Below are 26,066 nucleotides of genomic sequence, written 5' to 3' on the forward strand. Positions count from 1 at the left end.
GTGGTGTTATTTTTGAAAAAAAAATATTTTGTTAGTAGTTATTAATAAAATAAAAAGGTTCCATCTCACAAAACGTCTCGGGTTACGACTGTAACCCTCGTTCCCTGAGAAGGGAACGAGACGCTGCGTCGAGAATCGACACATTGGGGAACGCCTTCAGCGTGACGCGTCTGAAGACTGTATGGAACTAGTCCAATCTTGATTGGTGTTGCGTCATGACGTCAGCCGTGACGTCGCATGTGACGGTGAGCGGAAGCTATAAAAGGGAACCGGATCATAACAATGACAGCTTTTGATTGGTCAAAGCAAGCCTTACTCAGGAGCGCTAGAAGTGTGGCCGAGGGACGCAGGAGAACCTGATGCGCCAGTCTGCACAGAGGGCGCGATCTCAGGCCCCCCTGTCGATTTATATATGAAACCACCGACGTATTGTCTGTTCGCACTAGAACATGATGGCCTCTGAGGCCCGGAAGGAAATGTCTGAGGGCCAGAAATACTGCCATCTTCTCCAGGCAATTGATGTGCCATGAGAGGTGATGGTCCCTCCAAGTACCCCTGGTGTAACGGCCTTCCATAACCGCACCCCAGCCCGTGAGGGATGCATCCGTGGTCAGAATTCTTCTCTGACAACGTGCCCCCAACACAGGGCCTAAGGACAGGAACTCTGGTTTCTTCCACATGACCAAGGAACGAAGGCATCTGCACGTTACCTTGATCGTGCGAAAAGGGTTGCCCCTCGGGGAAAACCCTCTGGTCCTGAGCCACCACTGCAGGGCCCTCATGTACAGCAAACCAAAAGGAATTACGTTGGATGCCGCTGCCATAAGTCCCAGCACCCTCTGGAAGTGTTTGACAGTGATGGTGTGGCCTAATTTGAGACTCGTGACTGTATTCAAGATGGTGTCTACACGAGCAGGAGACATCCGTGCCCGCATCGTGACAGAATCCCACACTACCCCCAGGAAAGTGGTTCTCTGTAGAGGAATTAAAGAACTTTTCTTGACATTGAGTCTTAACCCTAAGCACCTTAGATGGCTTAGAACAATATCTCGATGTTGAACCGCCGGTTCCTTGACTGTGCCAGAATGAGCCATTCGTCGATATAATTGAGGATGCGAATGCCTTGAAGCCTCAGAGGGGCAAGGGCAGCATCCATGCATTTTGTGAAGGTGCGAGGTGACAGTGCTAGGCCAAATGGAAGAACTCTGTATTGATACGCTTTTCCCCCGAAAGCGAATCTTAGGAACTTCCTGTGTTGGGGAAGGATGGAAACGTGGAAGTAAGCATCTTTCAGATCTATTGTGACAAACCAGTCCTCGGACCTGATCTGACTCACGATAAGAGGTATAGTCAGCATTTTGAACCTGTATCTCCTCAGAGACCGGTTCAATACCCTTAGATCCATTATAGGTCGTAACCCTCCATCCTTTTTGGGAACTATGAAGTACCGACTGTAGAACCCGGCTTCCCTTTCTTGGGGAGGCACCTGTTCTATGGCCTCCTTTGCCAAGAGGGACTGAACTTCTTGCTCCATAACCTGACCCTGCTGTGGACTGAACAGTGTGTGAACCACCCCACTGAATCTTGGTGGACGATATTCGAACTGAATTCTGTACCCCTTTTCCACTGTGTGCAGGACCCACTGAGATATATTTTGAAGGCCCTTCCAGGCGTCTAAATAATCTACTTGGGGGATCAGCCTCTCGAGACTGACCTCGGGTGTTGTGTTTGAGATATTTGTGACCTGAAGCACTTGATTGGCAGGAACTAACCGACATAATAATTTTTCTGCAGGCCTCGTGAGAGGGAACGCAGTTGACAGGGCCGCAAAGTTTTCGGGCGGACACTGCGATTTGCGTTCGTTGAAAACCGATGCGTCCCGAAGCGCACGTAGCGGCGGGAAGCACACATTGATTTCCTGAGGGCTCCGCGAAGGAGCGAGATGTTGTTGCTCGATCACGGGGGGGACCGCCCTCAGAGGCCTGCGCAGCACGTCAGGGCCTCTTCGTTGAAGCCTTCCTAGCCTGGATGACAGTCCTCAGATCTGCCCCAGGTCTGGAAGGCTTAGAATGAGAGTGTTGCCCCTGGCTCCAGGCTTTGTTCGGGGGAGCACGAGAAGCAACACTCTCTTTCTGCTGCTGCTGGTGTGAGGAGCTGGCGGAGGCCTCATGGGACTGCCCCCTGGCAGCAGACCCATGAGACTTGGAACGACGGCGGGGGATGAAATGCCTGAGTGCGGCTGACTGTCGTTTCGCTCCTGAAACCTCTCGACGACAGTATCGACTGCGTCGCCGAAGAGGCCAGAAGACGAAATCGGGGCATCGAGGAGGAAAGCCCTGTCCTTCTCCCCGATGCCCGACAGATTCAGCCACAGGTGTCTCTCCGTGGCTACCAGTGCTGCCATAGAGCGGCCAATGGCGCGGGCCGTCTCTTTGGTAGCACGGAGAGACAGGTCGACCGAACGACGCATCTCCCTAAGGTCGTCGAACGAGACCTCCCCGCTGTCGTCCACCTCCTTAAGGAGGTCGGCCTGGTACGCCTGCAGAAGCCCCATAGTGTGCAGGCACGCACCAGCCCGACCTGCCGCCATATATGCCTTCCCTACAAGCACCGAGGTGGTACGGCGGGGCTTGGAGGGAAGCGTCGGAGCCCTCAGGGACGATGCAGCATCGGGCGAGAGATGGGTTGCAAAATTCTCTTCAACCCGAGGCATCATCCCATAGCCCTTCTCCCTTGACCCCATTACGTTGGAATATATATGCACATTGGGGCTAGAGAGACGAGAAGAGAAGGGCTTGTCCCACGATCTTGACACCTCGGTGTGGAGATCGGGAATAAATGGGAGACTCCGACGTGAAGGTTGTGGCCGGGCTTGCAGGAAGCGCTCATCAAGCTTGCTTTTATTCGTCGCTTCCTGCTTATCTGGGGGCCATTCGATATTTAATTTACCCACAGCCCGGGTCACAACCTCCAGCAACTTCTCAAAGGCAGGTGAATGTGATGATGGAGTTTCACATCCACCTGCCTCGATGTTCAAACTATCTGATCCCTCAGAACCAGATAGCTCGAACATCGGGTCCCTCTCGCGGGGCGGAAGAAGCCGCTGGGCGGGCTTCCACCTCGTGAGCGAGACCGTGGGAACTGGCCGATGAATGTTGAGACAGGGCCGAAGCGGTCTCAACATCCTCAGCCAGATCCCTTTGCGATCCCCATGAATGCAAGCGCCGCGCCGCCTTGGACAGACGCGGGACCTGATCCATGGGGAGCGCGTGCCTGGCCTGATTCATCGAACAGACCGAGGCGGGAGCGGAGCGTTCTCAGGGGCAATTGATCACAGTTTGCAAAGACAGCGCCCTCGAGCGCTGCCCGTGCATGCTCCGCTCCCAGACAAACAACACAAAGCATGTGAGTGTCACCCTCGCTTAAATAGCGTGGACAAGGGGACACACACTGTCTGAATTGTTTAGCCTTCTCCATCACAAAATACCTTTTACCGAACAAACAACACCAAATAAGACACACAGTTTGACATAGACCGCTTGCTGAAGAACAGAAAGCTGTCATTGTTATGATCCGGTTCCCTTTTATAGCTTCCGCTCACCGTCACATGTGACATCACGGCTGACGTCATGACGCAACACCAATCAAGATTGGACTAGTTCCATACAGGCTTCAGACGCGTCACGCTGAAGGCGTTCCCCAATGTGTCGATTCTCGGCGCAGCGCGAGTTCCCTCGAAAGGGAACAGCAGGGATTTAAAAACTTTGATGCTCAATATCTCAGAACTACCCTAAACGGAGATAGAACTGTATAATTCTAAGCTCACGAAGTGTCACTACTGGTAAGTTCCTTAGAAAAATGTTAACAATTTGTGGTCAAATTTAGCAAAATCTGAAAAAATACCCCTGATCCACACATATTTCAGTTCACCTTGTAGAAGAAAAGTATTACTTTTCATTGCACAGTGCTTATTTTGTCATTGCGATTCTGCTCATGGTTATAAACAACCTCCGGCTGGAAAAAAACATGTCCTTTCTGCATCAGAAAAATCACAGAGTATATACTGTGACCCTTTTTCTCATAGCTTAATGATGCTGGAAATGATTGGGGTGCAGAAGCAGAAGTCTAAAGTAAGACCGTATAAACCTGCACTGCCCAGTCCGTCCGCTGCATTGCCAAAACAGTAATAAACTCAAAAGCTAAACTAAAATGAAAGTCGCACACTCCCTCTGGCCTGTCCAAAAGACACCAGTCAGTAATGATGGATGAACAGTAAAAGAGCCTTTCACAGGCCTGTCAGCTTCTCTTGCTCTGTGACATCAATCAACATGGAAAAAACTAGCCCTACCTCCCTGTCTCACAGTAAGCCTGTCTGTCAAAGCATCATTTAATCTATCTGCCTTCAGATTGCCTGTATGTCTGGACACCAAGTACCTTTGTTTGTAGTCCGTCGGGTTTTAATTCAGCCGTATGTCCGAACAGTGTGATGGCAACATGAGAGGACCCATCAGCACATGCTAAACATTTACCCAACTCATCCTCCCACTTCCATATGTCTCCAGCACAGACGTGTTTTGCTAAAAGTGTAATAGCGCACAGTGAGCCAAATAAGAAATGGGTGTTGCTGAGACTGTACAACATGCTCAAGCTCTTGGGCAGATTCTTACTGGGTTTAGTTCTGAAACAAAGAAGAAAAAAATCTCATGGAGCAAACTCACATGAGTAGAACGTAAAATTTGGCAGTAAAATAACACAATTTGGTGTGCAAACACATACTGTAGACTTTACATGATTACTCAAAACAAAATCCCCATCAATCAAATGACATGCAAACAATTAAGGAGCAATGTTTAAACTCGTCTTGATGAAGATACCAGCTAATACGCCACATGCATTAGCCCACTGCACCCTGTCTCTGTAGAGAAGATAAGGGATGGCCGTATTAGAACTGATTCAGAATCTGATTGAATAAAAGTGAATCCTAATCCCCGGCACCACTGACAGAATCAATTAATGCTTCATCTAACAAATCTGATTCAACCACAATTCATTCAAATGAGTCATTAACCTCAGCTGCCTGAGTGGGCATTTCACATGGAAATCCTATTAGTGTGACCCAGCAACCAGAAAAGTGCATTAGCACAGAGAAGCGCAGGCTACAAATCTGCAAATCTCGAAAGCAAAGCTCTCAGAAGTACTGTATCTCTGCACCAACCCAACAACCTTCTCAAGAGAAACAGAAGTAGAGAAAGTAATACACTTTTTTGTTAAGAAATGAGGTCTCAAGCAGTCTCGAGTGTCAAGACCTTTAGACTGACAGCAGAAGGTCTGGGCTCCATTGCAGCTTTCATTGGCCAAGGACCGCCCAAGAGGACATCTGATCAACATGCAAAGCAACTAATCACAGTTCGTTTTGTTCATGTTTAGGGGTGGAAAAATGTAAAGTCAATGTCCCTATGATAACAGACGGGCGTTCATCTAATAAATTATTCATAATGTTGTTAAAGTTTACTTCAACAATAGCGCTACAAACCTCACATACTTTTTAGGTTAGTTGATCCTGATAAGCACTCATTGTCACAGTTGTAAACATGACAGCATCTTCCATCAGGGGGTTTGGCATCACGGCAGCTTTGTTCCCAGGCAGACCAATAAAGAATGCGCGGAAATCCAGTAATATTCAACCAATCAGATAATGACATTGAAACATCTATTGTGTGTCTCTTATGCATCAGACGTTCAGCCAACAGTCCGTGAGCATGATGTCTGAGGCTGAGACTAGGTCTCAAAAGGTTTGCCCACGGACAGACCACTAACAGTTTGTTCACTGTCTGATGTTTATTGCGCACAAAACTAGCAAGCAATATCTGAAAACCTGCAGTTCCAATCTGATTAACTGTTTTCTACACAATTTCCAGATGTAAAAGTGCACCAGTCTGCCCGGAAATTGTCTGTGAAATAATCTGTACTTATGTCTGGTTAACATTTAACCAAGCATAAATTCTGATCACAAAGTCTCCACACATTTGTGCTAATTTCTTTTGTGTTTTCTGTTCAACAGACCATGAACTGACTGAATAAATTTGTCCCACTACAACTATTATTGTAGTATCAACTATCAGATAAACCCACCCCTAAAAGGCATATAAAACCAACACACTCTGATTCGTTCTTTCAGTCTAACTACTTATATCGTGGTAAATATTTTGGTCCTATCACCCACCTCTGAGTCATTTTCAACCACAGTAAGGATAGACAATTAAAGCAATTCCCAACATTTCACAAAATTGTCACTTAAAGGTGAAGTATTTAGTTTCTGAGACACTAGTGGCACCTAGCAGAATTACAACGACATACTTTCAAACAACCTAGTAAATACCCCTTTTGTATGTCGGGCCTCTCCTAACTCAAATATTATAAATACCGCTCTTACAGGTGTTTGTGAAGGCATGTCTCAACGGGTAAAAGTAGGCTACTTTCAATAAAAGGTCCATCATATTAGGAATACTTTTATCTGTATTGCTATGTGTCATGAGTAAGCAACTGAGCATCCAACATACTGTATATGCACTGGGAACATTTTTTGGACACATCAAAGTAAACATTATAAACTGGTACGTTTATCTTTCTGAACAGGAGCATTATGATACTGTATGGTATTGTAGAGCGTTGCATTGCAATGCCCCATTCGATTTGACGAGTTCATGAACTGTTTAATCTTTGAAGGTCTAAATGCACTGGATTTTGGCTTACAATTCCATAACCAAAACTAAATGTTTTCTCCTATGTAACGTGCCAGCCATGGTCCCACACTATGCGAAACACCCTCTGGCTCCGCCTGCTACTGTAGCCACGCCCCAAACTCTCGCTATACAGTAGTTTGAGCTGGAAAGTGAACTGCTGTAATTGATGGTGCCGAGGGGGGGGGGGGGGGGGGGTTCATGTTATAACAGCAAGCATCATTTTATGCCTCTCAGACAAAAGGGCCAGTTCAGAAGAGTGTTAGATGCATTTTTCAAAATTGGCGATTGGTTCAGTTTGTCTTTGAGTATGACTGAGTGTATATTTGGGCCTTTGGGAAATAGGTGGGGCTCTATTAGTACTGCACCATTCAATGCAATGCCATCAGTCAAGGATTAAGAGTCTGCCAGGCGTCTAATGTAAGTTCAGCCTGTTCTGTGGTCAATAAAGTCCATGAATCCTATCTCTAATGTAATGCAGACTGCAGTATGATGAATATGCAGCTCAATGCTGCAGTCGGCTAATTATTAGAAGAGAAGATTCATGACTATGATCACCAGAAGTGCTAAGGGACCATTAAAAAAAAAGAAACAACTGGCTTAAAGCTAAACCCTAAACATTTAAAAAATTATAACAGGGGATTTCCTGATAAAATGTATTAGTTGAAACGGTAATACACTAGGGCTCCACGATATTGTAAAAAAAATGACATTGCAATATTTTGTTTTTGTGCGATTTGTATTGCGATATGAAAACAATTTCACCAGATGAATGGTGAAGATTGATGCTGAAACTATATATTGTGCAGCCCTATAATACACATTAGAAAAAAAGTACAATGTTTGGTGGGTATTTCTAGAGGAATAAGAATATTCTCTGTTGAAAAAATGTGCAGTATAGATTTAGAAAAAATCTGCATTGCACCAATATGTGGCACTGGCAAATGTCCACTTGCTATACTCACAGATTCAATCTGGAAGTACGCCATCTGGATTTTAAAAGTAGACACAAACCAGTTTAACATCCAACATCAGCAAAGAATTGGATATAAAGTCAGTAGGTGGTTTATCCTTTCTATTGTGTACATTTTATTGGGCGTGCAGAACATCTTTTAATGTATTCTGGATAGAGTTTTACTCTAAAAGCTTCCTTGGAGAAAGGTTGTTAAAGGACGAAACTTATCTCTCTGAATACTTTTCTTCAAATATCTATTATCTTTCACGTTCTGCAAGAGAAGAAGAAATTGTTAAGAGAAGAAATTGCCTATTAAATTAGAGAAAAGATCTCTAAACAAAAAAGGCAGTACTGGTACTGGGGAACTATACAAGATGAACTTACAAAGTTACAAAATCCTCTTAAAAGGTGTCAAATAAAAGAATATCTCGCGGCTAACTAATTATACAGTAGTTGTTCCCCCCATCAAGCTCATACTCTCACATTTATAAAGTGTGAAAAGAATTTAGGAAAAGAACGTCCTCCCTGCTCTCAAAAAATGAGTTGTGCTACTTGCTCAGTTTACTTAATTAAAATGAGCTAATGCTACGAAATTATACAGCATTCGGTCACAACTTAATTTAATGGCACTCAATCCATTTAAATTAGTCAAATAAAAGTTTACTTAATCCATTTACAATGAGACTACATGAATAATTTAGGTTGGATTTAACATAGCATTACTGATACTGGGCAAAATATTTCCAATTTCCAGCATGCTTTTGGTGGGATCAGATGGGATTAAAGGTATAGTTCACCCAAAAATTATAATTTACTAACCCTTATGACGTTCCAAACTCATAGAATTGATTTCTTCTGAACACAAAAGATATTTTAAAGAACAGTTATATTTCAATGTTTCAAGAAGATTCTTGTCTCAAGTGTTTTTTGTCCATACAATGAAAGTCAATGGAGTCCAAAAAAACCTTCTTTTTGTGTTCCATAGAAGAAAGTCATACAGGTTTGGAATGAGGATGAGTAAATGATGATTTAAAATTGTGGAGAAGGACGTTGCTTAAATCAAAAAGCAATTACTGTTCATATGCCAGTGGAGTGACCAGCTTTTTCTTCCTTGCGGCTCCTATCAACACAATATTGGTAAAAAAGAAAAGTGACATTTAGTATGCTCATGTGCTCTGTTGCTCGCTCGTTATTAACTGTAAGAGTTGGGTTTCTTTGTCATGTCTAATACTATTGCGTTTTAATCAATGCAGTTATATTTTGCTACATAAAAATTAGAGTTCAGAGAAGTGCTGCACAATTAATCTCTTAAAGATTCTGATCTCAAATCAGACATCCACGCAATCTTATTTTTAAATGACAAAGATTCGGCTATATCTATTTAACCTTTAACAAGCACGATCACAGCAAAACATTCAAATATGTGTTTGTGGTGCTGCTGACCCAAAAATAGGCAGTTGTCATTTGTAGGTAGGTATTTTCAACCACACAGTATCATTAGTTCTTGTTACAATAACTTGAATTATCACAGAAGTACAGGGATACGTTTATAGTTCGGATATAAACATTGATGTTTATGGCAACGATCAAAATATTGTAATGCTGCCTTCATGTGCTATCAGAATTATTGTAAATACTAGTTTCCTAGTTAAATGAGCTTAATCACGACTTCAGAAGTGGGAAGTAGGAAATTTCCGATAGCATGTGAAAGCAGCATAAATTACCTTTTGAAAGCAACTTGATGCTAAAAATGTTTATCCAATACATCGTTACACTAGTAGCTGGTGACAAGTTACTGTTAAAAAATTTATTTATCATTGAATCATACATTCAAGAGATTCATTTAGAAACGCTGATTCATCCAGTAATGAAACTAGTCTTTATGTGCAAGTCGTCATTGATCTTTGTCAAATCATTGATCTTTCTAACAAAAAATTGTGATTCTCAAGAGAAGAGAAGAGAAGAGAAGAGAAGAGAAGAGAAGAGAAGAGAAGAGAAGAGAAGAGAAGAGAAGAGAAGAGAAGAGAAGAGAAGAGAATTAATTCAAAATAGCGCCTCACACACCCACATTCAGCTGTGGCATTCAAGCAAATCTGCCTTATTTCTACTGAGGATTAGAAATTCTCAATTAATTTTCTCTCTTTTATGCTTCAAAGGACTCAAGACAAAAATCATCTGGCTTTGGGTTGATGCCTAAGAAGAAGTATTTGTCTTTTATTATATAGACATTTAACATAATTGAACACTTCTGGGTCAGCCGACTTAAGGGCTCAGAGGAGGCGTGAAAGAAATGAAGACATGGATGTGACCCCATATTGGGTTTCCATTTGATTAAAGCTTTCAGGCATCTAAGGAAACAAGCTTAGGGAGATGATGATGGCACCATGGCAACATCAGGAGCCAGAGGCCTAATGGGATATATAGGGATCGCAGTTTGCTGTAACCATGGGTAACTGGCTACAGGGAGGTTGGTAGGGAAAATACACTATTACAAACCATCCCCACTGATTTCTGCTAAACATTCTGTGCTCGAGAACATTCCTAGATAGTGGCTTTGATGCTGTCAAAAGTGGCCAGTTTAACTGAATTCGCCCTATTTATTGTCAAAATCACAATACGAGAAGCTACAAAAAGAGCGCTCGGGGGGAGCTCAACGCAGGGTTACGGTGTTGCTCTTGACAAATCTCTTTTCAATTGCAGTTATTGACTTACAGTTTGATTTATGGAAGAAACTGGCCACCACAGAACTAAATCCTACTGTCACTGTTCCGTTGCAATACGTGAGTTGTGGCTGTATTGCCATTGGTACGATAAAACCATAAGAACTTCATGTAGTTAACTGATTTCTCTGTTTGATTCCAATAATAAAGTGGAAAGATTAAAGGGATAGTTCCCCCAACAATTTTAATTTGGTCATCATTCACTCACCCTCATGTCATTTCAAATCTGTATTTCTTTCTTCTGTGGAACACAAAGGACATTTTGAAACCTGTCTCTTTGGGGGTTTTCTTGTCCATACAATGTTGTTTTAGACCCCGCTGGCTTTCACAGTACAAACAAAAATAGTTAAAACATTAAAACATCTTCTTCTTTGTTCCACAGAAGAAAGGGCCATCAGAAGATGTTCTACTTAAAAAAAGACAAACACATACAACACAACTTGTTAACATGTATAAAGGCGCTAATTAAATGACTTTTAAGTGGAATATAACAACTTAACCATCTGTCATTAGTTAGAGCAGGAAGAGGCCACAAATTCACATATGCGTCACGTGTAGGGTACCCTCACATTGGCAAATATTGCAAGAACAACCAGTGTGATGTTCATCATTATTTAAGTGATTTGTGCTTCCTGTCAACTCAGACCATATAATACTTAATCATGGCTCAATAAGATAACCTGCTTTTTGGCTACTTAATTATGTCGCAGATCTTAAGATAACTTGTATATTTTGCAGTAATGCCACAAATACAAAGCACGCTAGAGTAAAATACTACACAGTGTTTTCTGTGCCACTAATGAGTCTATCAAACATTCGTTTGTATCCTCATCTGAATCAGACACCTGTTCAAAAACTGCATGCAATCATAATCATGGTGGTAGGTCATCAGCAGGTTCTTGAAAACAAGACATAGAATATGAACGAAGGTCGTGATTAATACTGATTAACAGTGATGCTTTTTTTGCATAAAAAGCTGCTGTTTGCCCCTTCATTCACCTCATCTTAAATTCTTTATAGTTTTCCACAAACAGGAGCAGAGAGGTCACCCATGATTCTAAAAGCTGTATGCTCAGTTTTTGTGAATTGCGTGTTTGGTTCATTATGGAAGTCAGAGGTGCCATCCATGTGGAGAGGTTTAAACGGAAAGGTCAGGTTGATGATTCACTCCCAAATTTTACACTTTACTCAGGGGAGTTGTGCCGACCAGATAGCACTTTCTGTTATTCTGAAAATAGCATGTCAAGGATTAATTTTTAAGGGGAAAAAAAGGAATTATCTCCAATGGGTGTCACAAGTGTGTAGTCTAATTCATTATCCAAGACGCGTGATGCGGGATGAAAGATACTAGGAGACTTTAATGACAACACTGAGTATACAAAGGAGAACTCGTAAAACGCACTATTAACAACGACACCGAACAAGGAACAGAAAGAGCTGGGGGTATAAGTAAGTATACAAAGGGATAATTAACAGAACAAGAACCAGGTGTGTACCTCAATCAGAAACCATGGCAACAAACTAGAAATGAGAACTCAGGCAACACGGGAAAACCAAACTAAACAGAACATGGCCGTGACAATGGGTATACAGGTCATGTGTTACTGCTGTAAGCCCTGAGTGATTCGAGTCAGGCATTACATGTGAGCATACTAAATGTAAATGTGTTATTTTGTGGTCACAAACTGAATTAAATATATCACTTATACATAAATAATAATAATTTCTACAAATGATAGATGGAGAAATTTAAGGTTTACTTTAGGGAAGGTGGGGGAAAGAAGACCCTCAAACCTGCATCCCTTAGGAGAGTGCAGTGCAACACCTCATTACACCCTGAACACAAGCACTAGCGCATCGTAAATGATCCTGACACTGAGAAGCACTGAGGAACCTGACAGCCAAAACCTTACAAACAAAGTGAGAGAAAGAAAACAAGTCTGAGACAAAACTTGAAAGAATGGAGAGAAGACAACATCTCCAGCAGAACAGTGTTTTTATTATTAAACTAAAACTACAAATGCTTTTCGTTAGAGCTGCACGATTCAGGATAAATTTAGATCACAATTTTTTTGTTTCAAATAGAGAACAAGGTTATCCACGATTCTGAACAGACAACAAAATAAAATAACATGAGGTTCTAACAAAATATGAATTCCTGCTATCTCTTTAAAAATGTTTAATTAGAATGAATATTTATTCTAAATATATGTATGAATGAATGATTCAATGACTCACTCAAAAAGACCACTTGTTACGGGATGAATCAGATGTTTTTAAACAAATCTCTTGAATGAATGATTCAATGACAAATACATTTTTAACAGTCACCTGTCGCCTGTGTAACAATGTATAATCGATACAATCCGTATAAAATAAAATCTAATTCAAAATATAGTTTAAATACTATACCATTATATAAATAAATAATGAACAGAAGATGTAAAAACTCCCCGCTGAAAAGACTGCTGACATGCTGTCGCTGAAATTTCCATGCTGATTCAGGCTGGTTTATGACAATCTTTGTATGGTGGCTTGACAAAGCCTTTGAAAAGCAAATTTCAAAATCTGCTTATCACGTCACCTGGTTTTACCCTCACCCAATCTCCTGTATCTTGACTTGTCAATAACACAAATAATTTTGGCAAGATCCACAAAACACAGCCCACTGCCAGACACCAGAAACAAAGCTCTCCGAACATGCCCATGCACCACAAATACCTCTCTGAACCTGGAGCACATTTTAGACATGCACCCTTTGTGCTTGTTTTGATATACCATTGCATATGATAGCACACGAGTCTTATTGAGCACCATCTCTGTTCATCTCAGTCCCACTGGATCTCCATCTCACTCCCGCTGCTGTGTGCGCAAACTGATAATGCTGACAGCATTCTGTACATGTTCTCCTGGCAGGCTGCACCACAGCGTTACAACTGGCATCTCCCCTGTGAAACAACTGCTAAGAGTGACAGTTAACATTGTGCTCTAGCGCTTTTCTTTCAGGACAAAGCAACGACTCTACTAAGGTATGAGGAAATGCTACAGTGCATATTGTGTGTGACCACTAATAACATAGCGTACTATATACAATATCACATTGCTTGAGTACAATATCACCACATTTTGACAGCATCTAAAAGGTAAAACCTTATACATACGTATAGGTTAATTTCCTCCATTTTAACATTTTGATTACCTCGGTTCATCTTTAAAAATGCTAATTTAGCAAATCTCAAAATGAATATCACAAAATTAAACCTTAGAATCTATATAGGTCAAGAAAACATATAGTGCATGTCAAGCAGTCATCCACAGGACAGTGTTTCATAACTTAACGTATGCTAAACTAATTTTGAACTTAATGTACTTTAGTTATCCAGAAATAGTGCTGAGGTCCAATTAAAGATATTTGATGTACTAAAGTGGAATTATTGCAAGTATACTTTAGGTACACTTTAAATATCTTAATATTATACATAGATCATACTATCCTTACTAGTGATGTTAAACACATTTTAAGGCTTAATAATAAGAAATGTGCACTGTGCAATAAAGAAATACTCCAAATAAAGTTTAATTATAATATGTATATCAGTAAGTCTCCAAGCGATATGTCAGTAAATATGTTAATGGATTTGAAGTATACTTAGCATGAAACAAATATATTTTAAATTAAATTTGGTATAGGTTTTTTTCACTAGGGTATGAAGATACTTAATGAAGGTATTACACTGTGACAGCCTTGTTTTACATACAGTATGTGGTTTTAAGTAAATAAAGAAAGATATATTCCATTAATGCTCAGCAAAACAAAAGCCAAAGACATCTTGAAGAGAAACACTGCCATGCCACATCAACTCTTTCTCTGTCAAGCAGCCAAGTTTAGCACAAAGCGTGGGCCGCCAGGTCAGCCAGGTGAACTCCCGCGAGTCTCCGCTAACATCAAAAATCAACCAATCTCCACTGCCTCGGATCCAATCAACCTTCTCCCATAATGCCTGGGGACATCCTCTGAAAGCACTAGGATTCCCTAAAAAACAATTCTGGCATGCTTCTTCCTTATCTGCAGTGCAGTCCTGTGACTGCGGCGTTTTCTCGCACATTAAAGAGAGTGTTTCCTTTGATGTGGCAGTGTGCGGTCGGGTAGATGGAGAAATGTGGGGAAATACCCTCAGTGCACACAGAAACAAGTACCGCAACCGCCTCCTCAACAGCTTATCGCTTACTCAGAGAACACAGTATGTGCTTATCTACTTTAAATGAAGCACTACCACACATTCAATGCTTCTTTTATTCTATTTACTAGTGTAAGAGTGGAAACTAATCAGATACCTTTTTTAAAAAGTCACAATTTTAGCCAAACTTAATTAGTTAAACATAAATTTGGCATTAGCGGGTGGGAAAAAAAGAGCGAGCATGGGGTGGAGGTGGAAGGCAAAACAATGGAAGAATGGGAACAAGCCCACATCTCTTAGCTGGAGGCCTGAAGTATTTTTAATTAGGGAAAGTCTCCTGGGATGGAAAAGTGTGATTTGAACAGACCTGTGGGATCCCAATGCATTTTCAAATACTTTAAAAAAGATTCCCTGCTGACTTCACTTTATGTTGCACTTTGCAACAGCATAATCTTAGCAAAGAAAATTCTTCTCTGAATGCAGTCTGATGTATGTTTAAAGCTTCTCTAAAAATACCTCATTGCATTACAGCAAATCTTTAGCAACACCGTTCAGATGTGCGAAAAAGGCAAGAACTTTTCAGAAAAACTTGCGCTATTTGATGCATTAAAAAAACAGATCTTGAAAATGCACCTAAAAACAAAGAGTACAAAGCACTATCTTCATACCCAACAGTGCATGAGATGCTTTGTATACTCCTCTGTGCTTTAATTAAACTTTCTCTAACTGCTGCCTCTCAGAAGCCGTTTTTGACCACTGTGAGGACTGACACAGAGAAGTATATGGGCTCGGGATATTCATTTATCTTCCAGATCCATTTTTAAGGCAGCAGTTAGCTGGCATCAGACTGTTTTTTTGCAGTTCAGAGAGCGGATATCTGTCCAGAAGCCCCAGTAAGGCTTTAATTAGTAGAGTAAGTGGGGATAGTAGGGGGTTCAGATCTCAGGCCAGCTTCCATCAAAGCAGGGCTCATCCCGAGGAAGATGTGAGAGCCGGCGTTCTCCTAGTGTTCTGTAAATGCATTCATAAATGAGTTGTGTTGGGACGGTGCCCACTCTGAAGAGCATTAGCCATGCTTACACCTGCCTGTGTCTTACAGCAGAATAATTATGCTATATAGATTTTGGCACATGAACTTTTCCTACTTATCTGTTACAGACTGGGATGTAAGGCCCAAATCCAGTTTAAAAGATGCATGCAGTTATTGACGAGTAGTTAGTATGGGATAATATTATTTGGAGTCATCAAATTTTTTTATTTTGTAAGGAATTAGTACTTTATTCAGCAAGGATGCATTAAACTGATCAAAAGTGACAGTAAAAGACATTTTTTAATGTTTCTATTTCAAATCAATGCTGCTATTTGGAACTATTGACCAAATGTTCCTGAGGAGAAAATGTATCCGTCACAGTTGAATTCTGTTTAGTTCGGTTTCATTGGATTTGTCTGCCTATCTTCGTGTCACGTGTCATCATCATTATTAGTTCATCTGTATAACCTGTGTTTAGTTCATCATCATCATCATCATCATCATCATCATCATCATCATCATCATCACCTTTTTCACCTGTGTTCTGTCAATGTTCATCTGTGTTTGTATTTAGTTCCCTTCTGTTCAGTCAGTCTTGGTCCGTTCTCTGTTGTAGAAAGTGTTTGTGAAACTTCTGCCCGTCTGCTAAGTACCTTTATGATTTATTATAAGTGAAAGTTTGCTTTGGAACTTTGGACTCCTCATCTCCTTCTGCCTGCACCACACCCTGACTGAAGAATAGACCGCCCAAAATGGACGATAGGGCAAGAATTGTCACCATGGCTCAGGAAAACTTTTGTCCTTTACCAAGGAATTTTCTAACTTGCCGTCACCAGCGCCCTCGACGATGAGAGCCTGAGGACCTTGTTCCTGATCGGGGCCACATTCAACAATTCCTTTGACTTCCCTGACACCACTGGACTGAACTGGAAGGAGACCGCCCTCTGCTGTCTGGAGAGTGTCAGGCCTCGATCAGGAACACAGCCAGACCCAAGGTCATTTCACGTCATGCCTGACCAGTCAGAGCTTCTTCACATTATGCCCTCGTCTTCGGCCAAGATGGCCGCTGCCACGCTGATACCTATTCCTGTCTCCTGTTCCCGCCGAGACCGCCCCTTCCAGAGTCTCGTCCCGCTGAGACCGCCCATCCAGAGACCATTCATGCCGAGACCGCCGAGCCAGAGACCGTTCACGTCATGAGCGCCGAGCCACGTCATGCCTGCCGAGCCAGAGACCGTTCACGTCATGACCACCGAGCCAGAGACCGTTCACGTCAGTCCTGCCGAGCCTGAGTCTTCTGTCCCCGAGCCTGAATCTTCTGTCCCCGAGCCTGAGTCTTCTGTCTGAATCCCCACCCAGTCTCCCTCTCCCACCTCCGCCTCAACCCGTCTTCCACCACTGCCTGTCAGCTCCTCAAACCACCTTCGGGGAGGTGGGGACACCATGGGTCTGCCAGCCTGCAGCTCCAACCTGGTCGGTGGATCCCCGGTCTCCACCTCCAACCTCCGCAAAAAGGACTCTACCTCGGCCCGTCAATCCATCAGCTCCACCTTGGCTCCTACCTGCCTCAGCTGCACTATGGCCCATCAGTTTACCGGTTCCACCTTGGTCTCCGCCCTGGCCGCCTGCTCCACCCTGGTCCCTCCTGCCTTATGTCTACCCTCACCTGCTCTTCGTCTTCCTCCTGAGTCCCCTCCCTCCGCAGTTTGTCTATCTAAAGCGCGAGGATGCACCTACCGGGAGGGGGTAATAATGTCACAGTTGTGTTCTGTTTAGTTTGGTTTCATTGGACTTGTCTATCTATCTTCATGTCACGTGTCATTATCAGTTCATCTGTATCACCTGTGTTTAGTTCATCATCATCTGTTACACCTGTGTTCTGTCAATGTTCATCTGTGTTTGTATTTAGTTCCCTTCTGTTCAGTCAGTCTTGGTCCATTCTGCGTTGTAGTAACTGTGTGTGAACCTTCTGCCCATCTGCTATGTATCTTTATGATTTATATGGTAAGTACACGTTTGCTTCGGAACTTTGGACTCCTCATCTCCTTCTGCCTGCACCACACCCTGACAGTATTACATTTTCCTCAAAAATATTAAGTTCCTCAACATTGATAAGAAGAAATGTTTCTTGAGCTCCAAATCAGCATATTAGAATGATTTCTGAAGAATCATGTTACACTGTAGTAAAGGCAGCTAAAAATTCAGCTTTGCCAAAACAAAAATAAATTGCATTTTAAAATATATTAAAAAAGAAAGCAGTTATTTTAAATTATAATAGTTCATAATATTACTGTTTTTACTGTATTTTTCATAAGATAAATGCAGCTATGCATAATAAACCCCGGTATTAAGATGTGTTTTGGTCGATCGGATCACAATTTGACGAGCCAATTACACCTGGGCCCGGTTTCACAGACAGGGCTTGGATTAAGCCAGGATTAGGCCTTAGTTAAATTAGAGCACGGAATTAGGTTTTATAAATGTGCCTTAGCAAAAAAACATTACTGGTGTGAATCTTGAGACAAAGCAATGCCACTGACAAATTTTAAGATATGCCAGTGCAAGTTGCTTCCAGATAAAACAGCAGATATGCATTTTAGTCTGGGACCAGCTTAAGCCTTGTCTGTGGAACAGGGGGGTAGTGTTTTAATCCATCTCTTTTGTCCACTTTTGAACACTTCTGTCCTGATTTTCCAAGGGTATGGTCTAGTGGCGGGTAAATTCATGGGCTTTTTCAGGTCAGGAATGGTAAAAGAACAACATTGTGTTTGGTTTGTTTTTCATCTTTAAACCAAACTTGGGTCTTCAGCCCAAGTTTAAATCACGTCTGGCTTCCTAATGTTTACGCATTAGTTCAGTAGGCGGAGAGTAGGCAGTCTTTTGTGGTTGTTCGAACACAATCGACCACATAAGCATCTCCACAAAAGCAATCCGTTCAAATGCGTTTTCAACTACCTAAGTGGTCGAAAGTGGCCAAGCTCAAATCATTTTAGAGCTCGTTTACATCTATATTCAGCGTCGACCACTTGTAATCAGATTGACGAAGACACAGGTGTAAACAGGGCCTAAGAGACTTCTTTCTGGAACATTTACCAGAAGAGATCACCTCTCTTGATGCTCCAGTGCGTTTTGATTAATAATGTCCTAGACAGTAATTGTCATTCACATTGAAAGACGGAGAACAGTTCTTTATAGTTGTATACATTCCCTGTATAGGCGTGGAAATCTGTGATGTTTTTAGATATTTAAACAAATGTATGTGTACTGTACTTCAGCTTTTGGGGTCGGTACAATTTTTGCATCTAAAACATCACAGATTTCCACTCCTAAACAGGGAATGTGAACAACTATAAAGACCTGTTCTCCGTCTTTTAATGTGAGTGACAATAACTGTCTAGGACATTATGAGTCAAAATGCGCTGGAGCATCAAGAGAAGTAATTCGGTCCAAACAGGTTTTCAGTCAGGTATTCACAGTACCGCTTCTTGGCAGCCATTTGCTATGGCAACACAAACCTACAGTAAATGTGTTTATATGTACAGTATGTGCTTATGTGTTGGGATTATGCATTAAGAAAAGATGATTTTGACCTCTTATGTGCATGAAACGCCACCGCATTTACAGCATGATACAGTCAAATATATATATATATATATATATATATATATATATATATATATATGTGTGTGTGTGTTTTTCAGAGCTACGACTTAATGTGCCACTCTGCCAAAGTCTGAATCAGCATATACTGTATACGCATTTCTCATTTTAGCAGCATGTCAAAATGCCATCTCAAAGGTGGCTAAATAATATGTCCCTGCCCACTGTAGTCTAAAGCACATGCTGTGCAAAGAGCCTTCAAACAATATATTCTTGTTCCACGGGCCAACATAATATGCGCTTTGGTATATGACTAATGGTCTAAACCCTGGAATATCCATTGAACTTAAACAGCTACATATAGCGAGTACAACTGAACTGCTCTAGCACTCATTTAACCGATTTTGACATTCTAAAGTACTACAACAGTGACAGTGTTAATATCAATAAACAATATCCAGATTAGGACAATAAACGGCACAAAAAATCTCATCTCAACACCTTTAATGAATGGATAGACGATCTTTAATTTTGTCATTTCATCTGAATATCAACATTTGTGAGATTTAGTCAGTCGAGTTTTGAGGTGATATGACATTTTATTATGTAGAATATAAAGTTTTTTTTTGTGGACATTCATGTTTTATATTTGTGGAATAAAAATTTAAGTTTTTATTTTGAATTGAAAAGATAAAATCAGACACTTGGGGAAAGATGGCCCATCAGAATTTGCACAGAAGGCCCCTAGTGGAATGTTGTTACTAGTAAGAGTTATTACAGTACCAACATTTCATTAGTCGGTACCAGTACTAATAAAATTTCAACAGTCAATAAACCGAAAGCAAGAGAAGAGCCAGCCCTTTATAATCACTAAGGCTGTCAATCTCTGAAGAGCAAGTTCACTGAATTCTGCGCTCTCGCAAAAACTCACGTTACAATAAAAAGGCGGTCTTAATTGTACAATGAATCTCTTATCATGTTAACACTTGATTCGCAAGCCAAAAAAACAAAACCTTTTCAAAAACTTACTGACTAGCACCTCTGATAGGCCATGCGTTCACATGCTCAACAAATGTTTGTGATTGGCTACAATGCTCAACACTTGTATAAACACACTGTATATAGAAACCTTTGACGCTCAGAGAGTACTAGCAGAAATGCTGGTACCGTTACCCTTTTTAGTACCGGTACGTTTGGCAACCTAAGTTACTAGTGTTATTTTTAATGCTTATTGTAATTCATGTGGTCATTATTCAATAATTAAATTAATTAGATGGACTTTTCAGACATCTTAATTTTTAATAAAATTATTAAATTATTAATTATTAATTATTAATTAAACCTATAGGCTATTGAGTGAAATCCTTCAATTTGAACTCATGGTGTTGCTACAGTATTACGACATATTTTCATTTAAAATATGGAAATTAAATATTAATTTAATAAATAGATTAAATAAAAAATACATTTACCTTTCCGATAAATATCTTTCACCGGGATTCTGCTTTGTCTGCCATCAGTTATTTACTTATTCAGCTAAATAGAATAATTTTACATTTTGTGCAATAACAATTTATCAAATGTTTCTCTATATATCCCTTAATAATTACATACTGGCGGATCCATCATCATCCTGGACATGCATATAAACTTATATCAAAATATGTTACAATTTAAATGTAAATGCGCATCGTTCTTACCCAATATATGAAGCAGTTTATACAGCACAAAGGTTAATGCAATTTAATACAAAGCGCTCTGGGTGAGAGCAAATGGACATAATACTGAAGTAACTGAAGTTTAATTAAACAAAATGGCTTCACTTTCTTCTTGTTTTGCATGAGGACAAAGCTGCTTATCCACACAAACAAGTGAATCATGATGAAATATCAAAGAGAACCAAGCAATGTGCATCTATATTGATCCAAAGACACGACAACATGTGTTGCTGTTCTTTGTGGCGATATCTTCAGAGTTGGCCTCGGGAGGATACAGACATGTGGTGTCCAAACGCTCCACTATAAATGAGACTATATGCAGGACTACACTGAAAGTACATAAAAAATAAGCATTTATCTGAAGTAAAAACCAAACCAGATTCTCATTGGCAAATCCTTCAAGTCTTTAATATTTAGCAGTACACTGTCTAGTAAACGCACTGAGATTAATACCGGGAATATTCATGACTGAGAACTATCCTGAGACATTATTTACCCATCATGCCATTTTTACACAACCTTTAATGATTCAAAAGATCTAGAGCAGGGAAGCCTTGATGCTTGCATGCTGTGCGGGAGGTTGCTGTCAGCATGTTTATTTTCAGTGAGCACACACGTAAACACTCATTTACTGCCAGTGAGAACCCGCAAATCTAGAGCAGAGAGGGGGAGAGTACAAGAGAGGAGAGAAGCGCCCATTATACGTTCTAACCCACAGATTAGCTGCGACAAAAACATTTAAAATGAGTCGGAAATCGGTTTCGTCATACCGTATCCTTTCGTTACAGTGCAAGCCAAGCACGTAACCTTACGGTTTTGGAACGACACGAGGGTGAGTAATTTTTGGGTGAACTATCCCTTTAAGTGCTAAACTTCCCTTTATCACGGCACACAGTGATTCTGTAATTTGTCAATGAGGAAAACAATTCATTTGGTTCCAAAATGTTTCTTTTATCTGCCAATGACTCCCTCCTTCTATCTGTAGCACTTCTGCTCTCTCTGTCCATGTGAGATCTTTTTAATTTGAAAAGCATTGCAGAGAGAAACAGTACAGAATTTAAAACAGCTGAAAGAACGAATTCAATTTCCATTACAGGTACCCGTACCGCTCTTTCAAGCCCTTAAAATTAGTGATTTATTCAGGGTGGGCGAACTGCAGATGCAGATAAGGCGATGGGTCGTGCAGGTCTCTGCCAGTTTGCTCTCATGTCAACAGCCCTTGCAGATTTATGGTCACAGACCAGGTATGCAAAAAGCAGGAGGCTGAGCCTGTCAGATCAAGCCTGCATAAAAACTCTCAGGCTAAAAGAGCATGTCATTTCCTCTATACAACAGAGGTTAATGATTCTCTCTGCCTGCTCCACACGCATGATGAAACCAATCACTCCTGCAGTAAGAGATATGTGGGGGGGGGGGGGGCATGACACTGTGTGTTGTTTGATCGAAAATATGATTGAGGTTTATTCTGTAAGATAAATTAATCCTTAATTTAAATGAAAACTGTTATTACTTGCGCACCATATTTATGCAAACTTTGGAATGTCGTTTTATTTATATTTTGATTTTATATTATGTATTTATTTATGCATTTACACGACAGGTCAAAAGATTGTCCAAGCTTCACCAAGTAAATCACAATCACTAACTTTCTCAATATCAAATATGGCATGCTATTTATATCAAATATTACTTATTGAAAAATAATATTTAAATAAACAATATTAGCCACTATAAAAGTATAAAAAAGTTTGTACAATAGGAAATAAAGAAGCAAACAGTTCTGTCAAAAGTACAAAAGCAGCACTTGTTATAGTAGGCTACAGGATTTTAGTTAAATAAAAATGAGTGCTGTCAAATCGATTAATCGATTCTAAATTGAAGGTTTGTTTATATAAGTTTGTGATATATATATATATATATATATATATATATATATATATATATATATATATATTGACACACACACACACACACACACACATATACACACATAATATATATAAATATAAACATATACATACACACATATTATTTATACACAAATTAATCGATTTGACAGTACTAATAAAAATATAAAGTTATTAAACTAAACTGTGCCCTTGCCTCATGCATAAACACTATCTACATAAGAGTCAGACAAAAGAAAGCTGTTCTCGGCGGGTACATGAGCACTGAACGGCCGCTGACGATCTGGAGCTCACATCTTCGAAAACGTCTAAGCAAATTGTAAAATATGCACTATGTTTATATATAAGTCCCATATCTAAGGTTTAAATAACTACATTCTCGCCTAAAAAAAACTCTTAAAACTACATTCCGTGACACAAGCAGTATCTGTAAAATTATGGTGGTTTGGTGGTCATCTGGTGTGACACTCGCTGTGAGAGAAATGCTGCAAGCAGAGTGATACAAACGGTGAAACCGTTCCCGTAGTGCCACTGGTACAATTGGTTTAAAATGACATAAGTCTATAAATGAGGACAAACTATTATTTTTTGGGAGAATCATCTATTTAATGCATGCAGCTCTATTCAAAAAGAAAGAGGATTATAATGTTTCGCTCCTAGGAGTTTAGTTCTAAACGCTGGAGGCAAATTAGACTGCTGTGCTTTGGTTTTCAATCACACAATGTCTAACAAGAAACAAAGTGCAGCAAAACATGGCACCCATATCCTGTGGTCCCGATTCTTGTTTTTTCTTTCTCTCCCACCCTCTTGCTCTCTCTCTCTCTCTCTCTCTCTCTCTCATTAAAACTGTCACCAAGCTGCTCCCCTGGGAGTGGTTTAAAAATAACACAAACGGCACAAGCATCACACATCAAATAGCCACTACTCCTTTTAACAAGGTTTGTTGCAGGTTTTCTCTCTCTCTGCTTTTTAAATCGACTCTCTTTTAAGCCCTGGTGCAATAACTAGTTTCACAGCATCGAGTTTTCCTTTTTCAAGAAAGCTAAAACAAAGAAAAAATATTTTGTATATGTATATTTCATCTCAAACCAAAAGTTGAGACCCGGTCTGTGCACATACTGTGCTCAAGGCTAAACGGGAATCAGGAATCATATAGAAAACTGCATTTTAATACAACTGGATGAAATGTAATATGAATCTTCTCATACAGTACATGAATTTTAGCATTGCAAAATATGTAACGGGGCCTCTCTTCATAACCATAATTGTTTTGTGGACATAGGGTATGAATATGGATAAAGAGGCGAATCTGCATAATGAGACTAATCTAAAATCAATTAGTAAATACATCTGGAATTTTTGCAGCAATTTAATTAGCATTGTAATATAAGAAAACTTAGTTTAGAACATCTAGCAAATGCAATCACAAATTGATTTTCCTAGCAGATGATATCTCATTAAAATGATGTTATAATACTGTGAAGAAATACTGGTCAGGCATCTGAGAACAAAAACAACTGAACTTTTAATAAGCCCCGCAAATGGGAATTATTTAAAAGATTATGCGTAAGGCAGCACATTTCCATTGTGCTTTCTGGAATATTTCTTCAAGTTCTGTCTTTTCAGCTGTCAGTACTGTGCGGAAAGATGGTTAAGATCTTCAGTGTTGTGTAAAGCTATAATAGCTGCATTTTATTCTGTGGATTATACACCGGTCTGGGGTCAGTAAGATTTTTAAAACCTTTAAATTACCACTTTTATTCAGCAAGGAAACAAATTTGATCAGAAGTGACAGTAAAGACATTTATAATTTTACAAAAGTTATGTTTATTTCCACATCAATAATAATAAGAAATGTTTCCTGAGCATCAAATCCGCATATTAGAATGATTTCTGAAGGATCATGTGACACTGAAGACCGGAGTAATGATGCTGGAAATTCAGCTTTGTGTCACAGGAATAAATTACATTTTAAAATATATTAAAACAGAAAACAGCTATTTTAAATTGTAATATTATTTTACAATAGCCTATTTATATTTTTACTGCATTACTATAAATACTGTACAGCATATACTGTATGTATACTGTGTTTTTTCTTAAATAAATGCAACCTTGGTGAGCATAAGAGATTAAAAAAAATATTATTGAAACAAAACTTTTGAACAGCTGTGTACATTGAAAAGATTGGAATGTGTATTAAAGTAAACAGGGTCGAGACTGATTTCATGTTAAGAATCATTCACACTAATGATTTAACATGACATGATATGAAGCAGATTACACTCACCATCCTTATCAGCTCTCCGGAAAATCTGAAATGAAACACATACACACACACACACACACACACACACACACACACACACAGAGAGAGAGAGAGAGAGAGAGAGAGAGAGAGAGAGAGAGGATATTAATACAAATTATTAATCATTTTAATACACATTATCATTTGAATTCATCTAAACTTGCGAATTATTTAGCCAAAAACCTGACCAACTGCTAATCAAAGTCTCTAGGTCTCTCTACAGCTTCTCTAAAACAAATATTAAATGTACATACCAAGTTCTGGCATGAAACTCTAGATGGCTGAGACTGACTCAATTTGGTTGCGATCACATCGTTATCTACATAGCACAGCTGATTGGTTGCTGTTGCATCAGCGGCCAATGAGCTGCGGCTCAACATTCAAAAACTAGTAGTGTTGCTGTAAGCATTCTGTAGCACGCTTTCAGAAACCCTTCACCTTCCCCACCAGTATCTGCTATGGGGTTATTTCATGCGTTACATGTGCAGCTGCAGCAGCATGTCTTATGGTGTGTTTACACCAAACGCAAATTAAATTATGTGTGCGAGTAGATTACATAGAAAGTCAATGCAAAGACACGAATAGATGTGGATTTGCCAGATGGCGCGAATGACGCGAATTGGGCGACGTGTTTGCCACTCGATATTCGGCTCTATCGCGTCTTCTGCGCAAGTTGAAAAATTTCAACTCGAGTGGAAAATGCGCAAGATGCGTAGTCGCGCAAACCAATCAGTGAAGAGCTCATGGATAGGAAATTTTGTTGATGATGTGTGTGAACATAGACATCATATAGATAGACGCCCTATCGACCGCTACTGCCTATTGGCGCGGACGAGCCGTGGGGCCGCCATCTTAAACCGGTCACCCGCTCCGCTCAGTGTAATCTGTTTGGCAGGTGCAATGAGCTGCC

The 26,066-nt window shown here is 40.3% G+C and overlaps 1 protein-coding gene across 3 annotated transcripts in view; it reads right to left on the reverse strand.

Moving 5' to 3' along the window:
- The window catches only part of necab2 (N-terminal EF-hand calcium binding protein 2), a 95,356-nt gene that overhangs the window by 60,934 nt on the left and 8,356 nt on the right, over positions 1-26,066 (reverse strand). For all 3 annotated transcript variants that reach the window (XR_013212195.1, XM_077248850.1, XM_077248851.1), the window contains exon 2: positions 25,139-25,163. Coding sequence is in view for 2 of the 3 variants with exons in the window: in XM_077248850.1 (XP_077104965.1) it covers positions 25,139-25,163 (25 nt within the window). In the remaining variant the exon portion in view is untranslated. The remainder of the gene's footprint in view (positions 1-25,138; positions 25,164-26,066) is intronic.

Source organism: Siphateles boraxobius, unplaced genomic scaffold (genome assembly GCF_051911475.1).
Source record: "Siphateles boraxobius isolate OS27281-9 unplaced genomic scaffold, OSU_SipBor_1 31, whole genome shotgun sequence".
Lineage (NCBI taxonomy): Eukaryota > Metazoa > Chordata > Actinopteri > Cypriniformes > Leuciscidae > Siphateles > Siphateles boraxobius.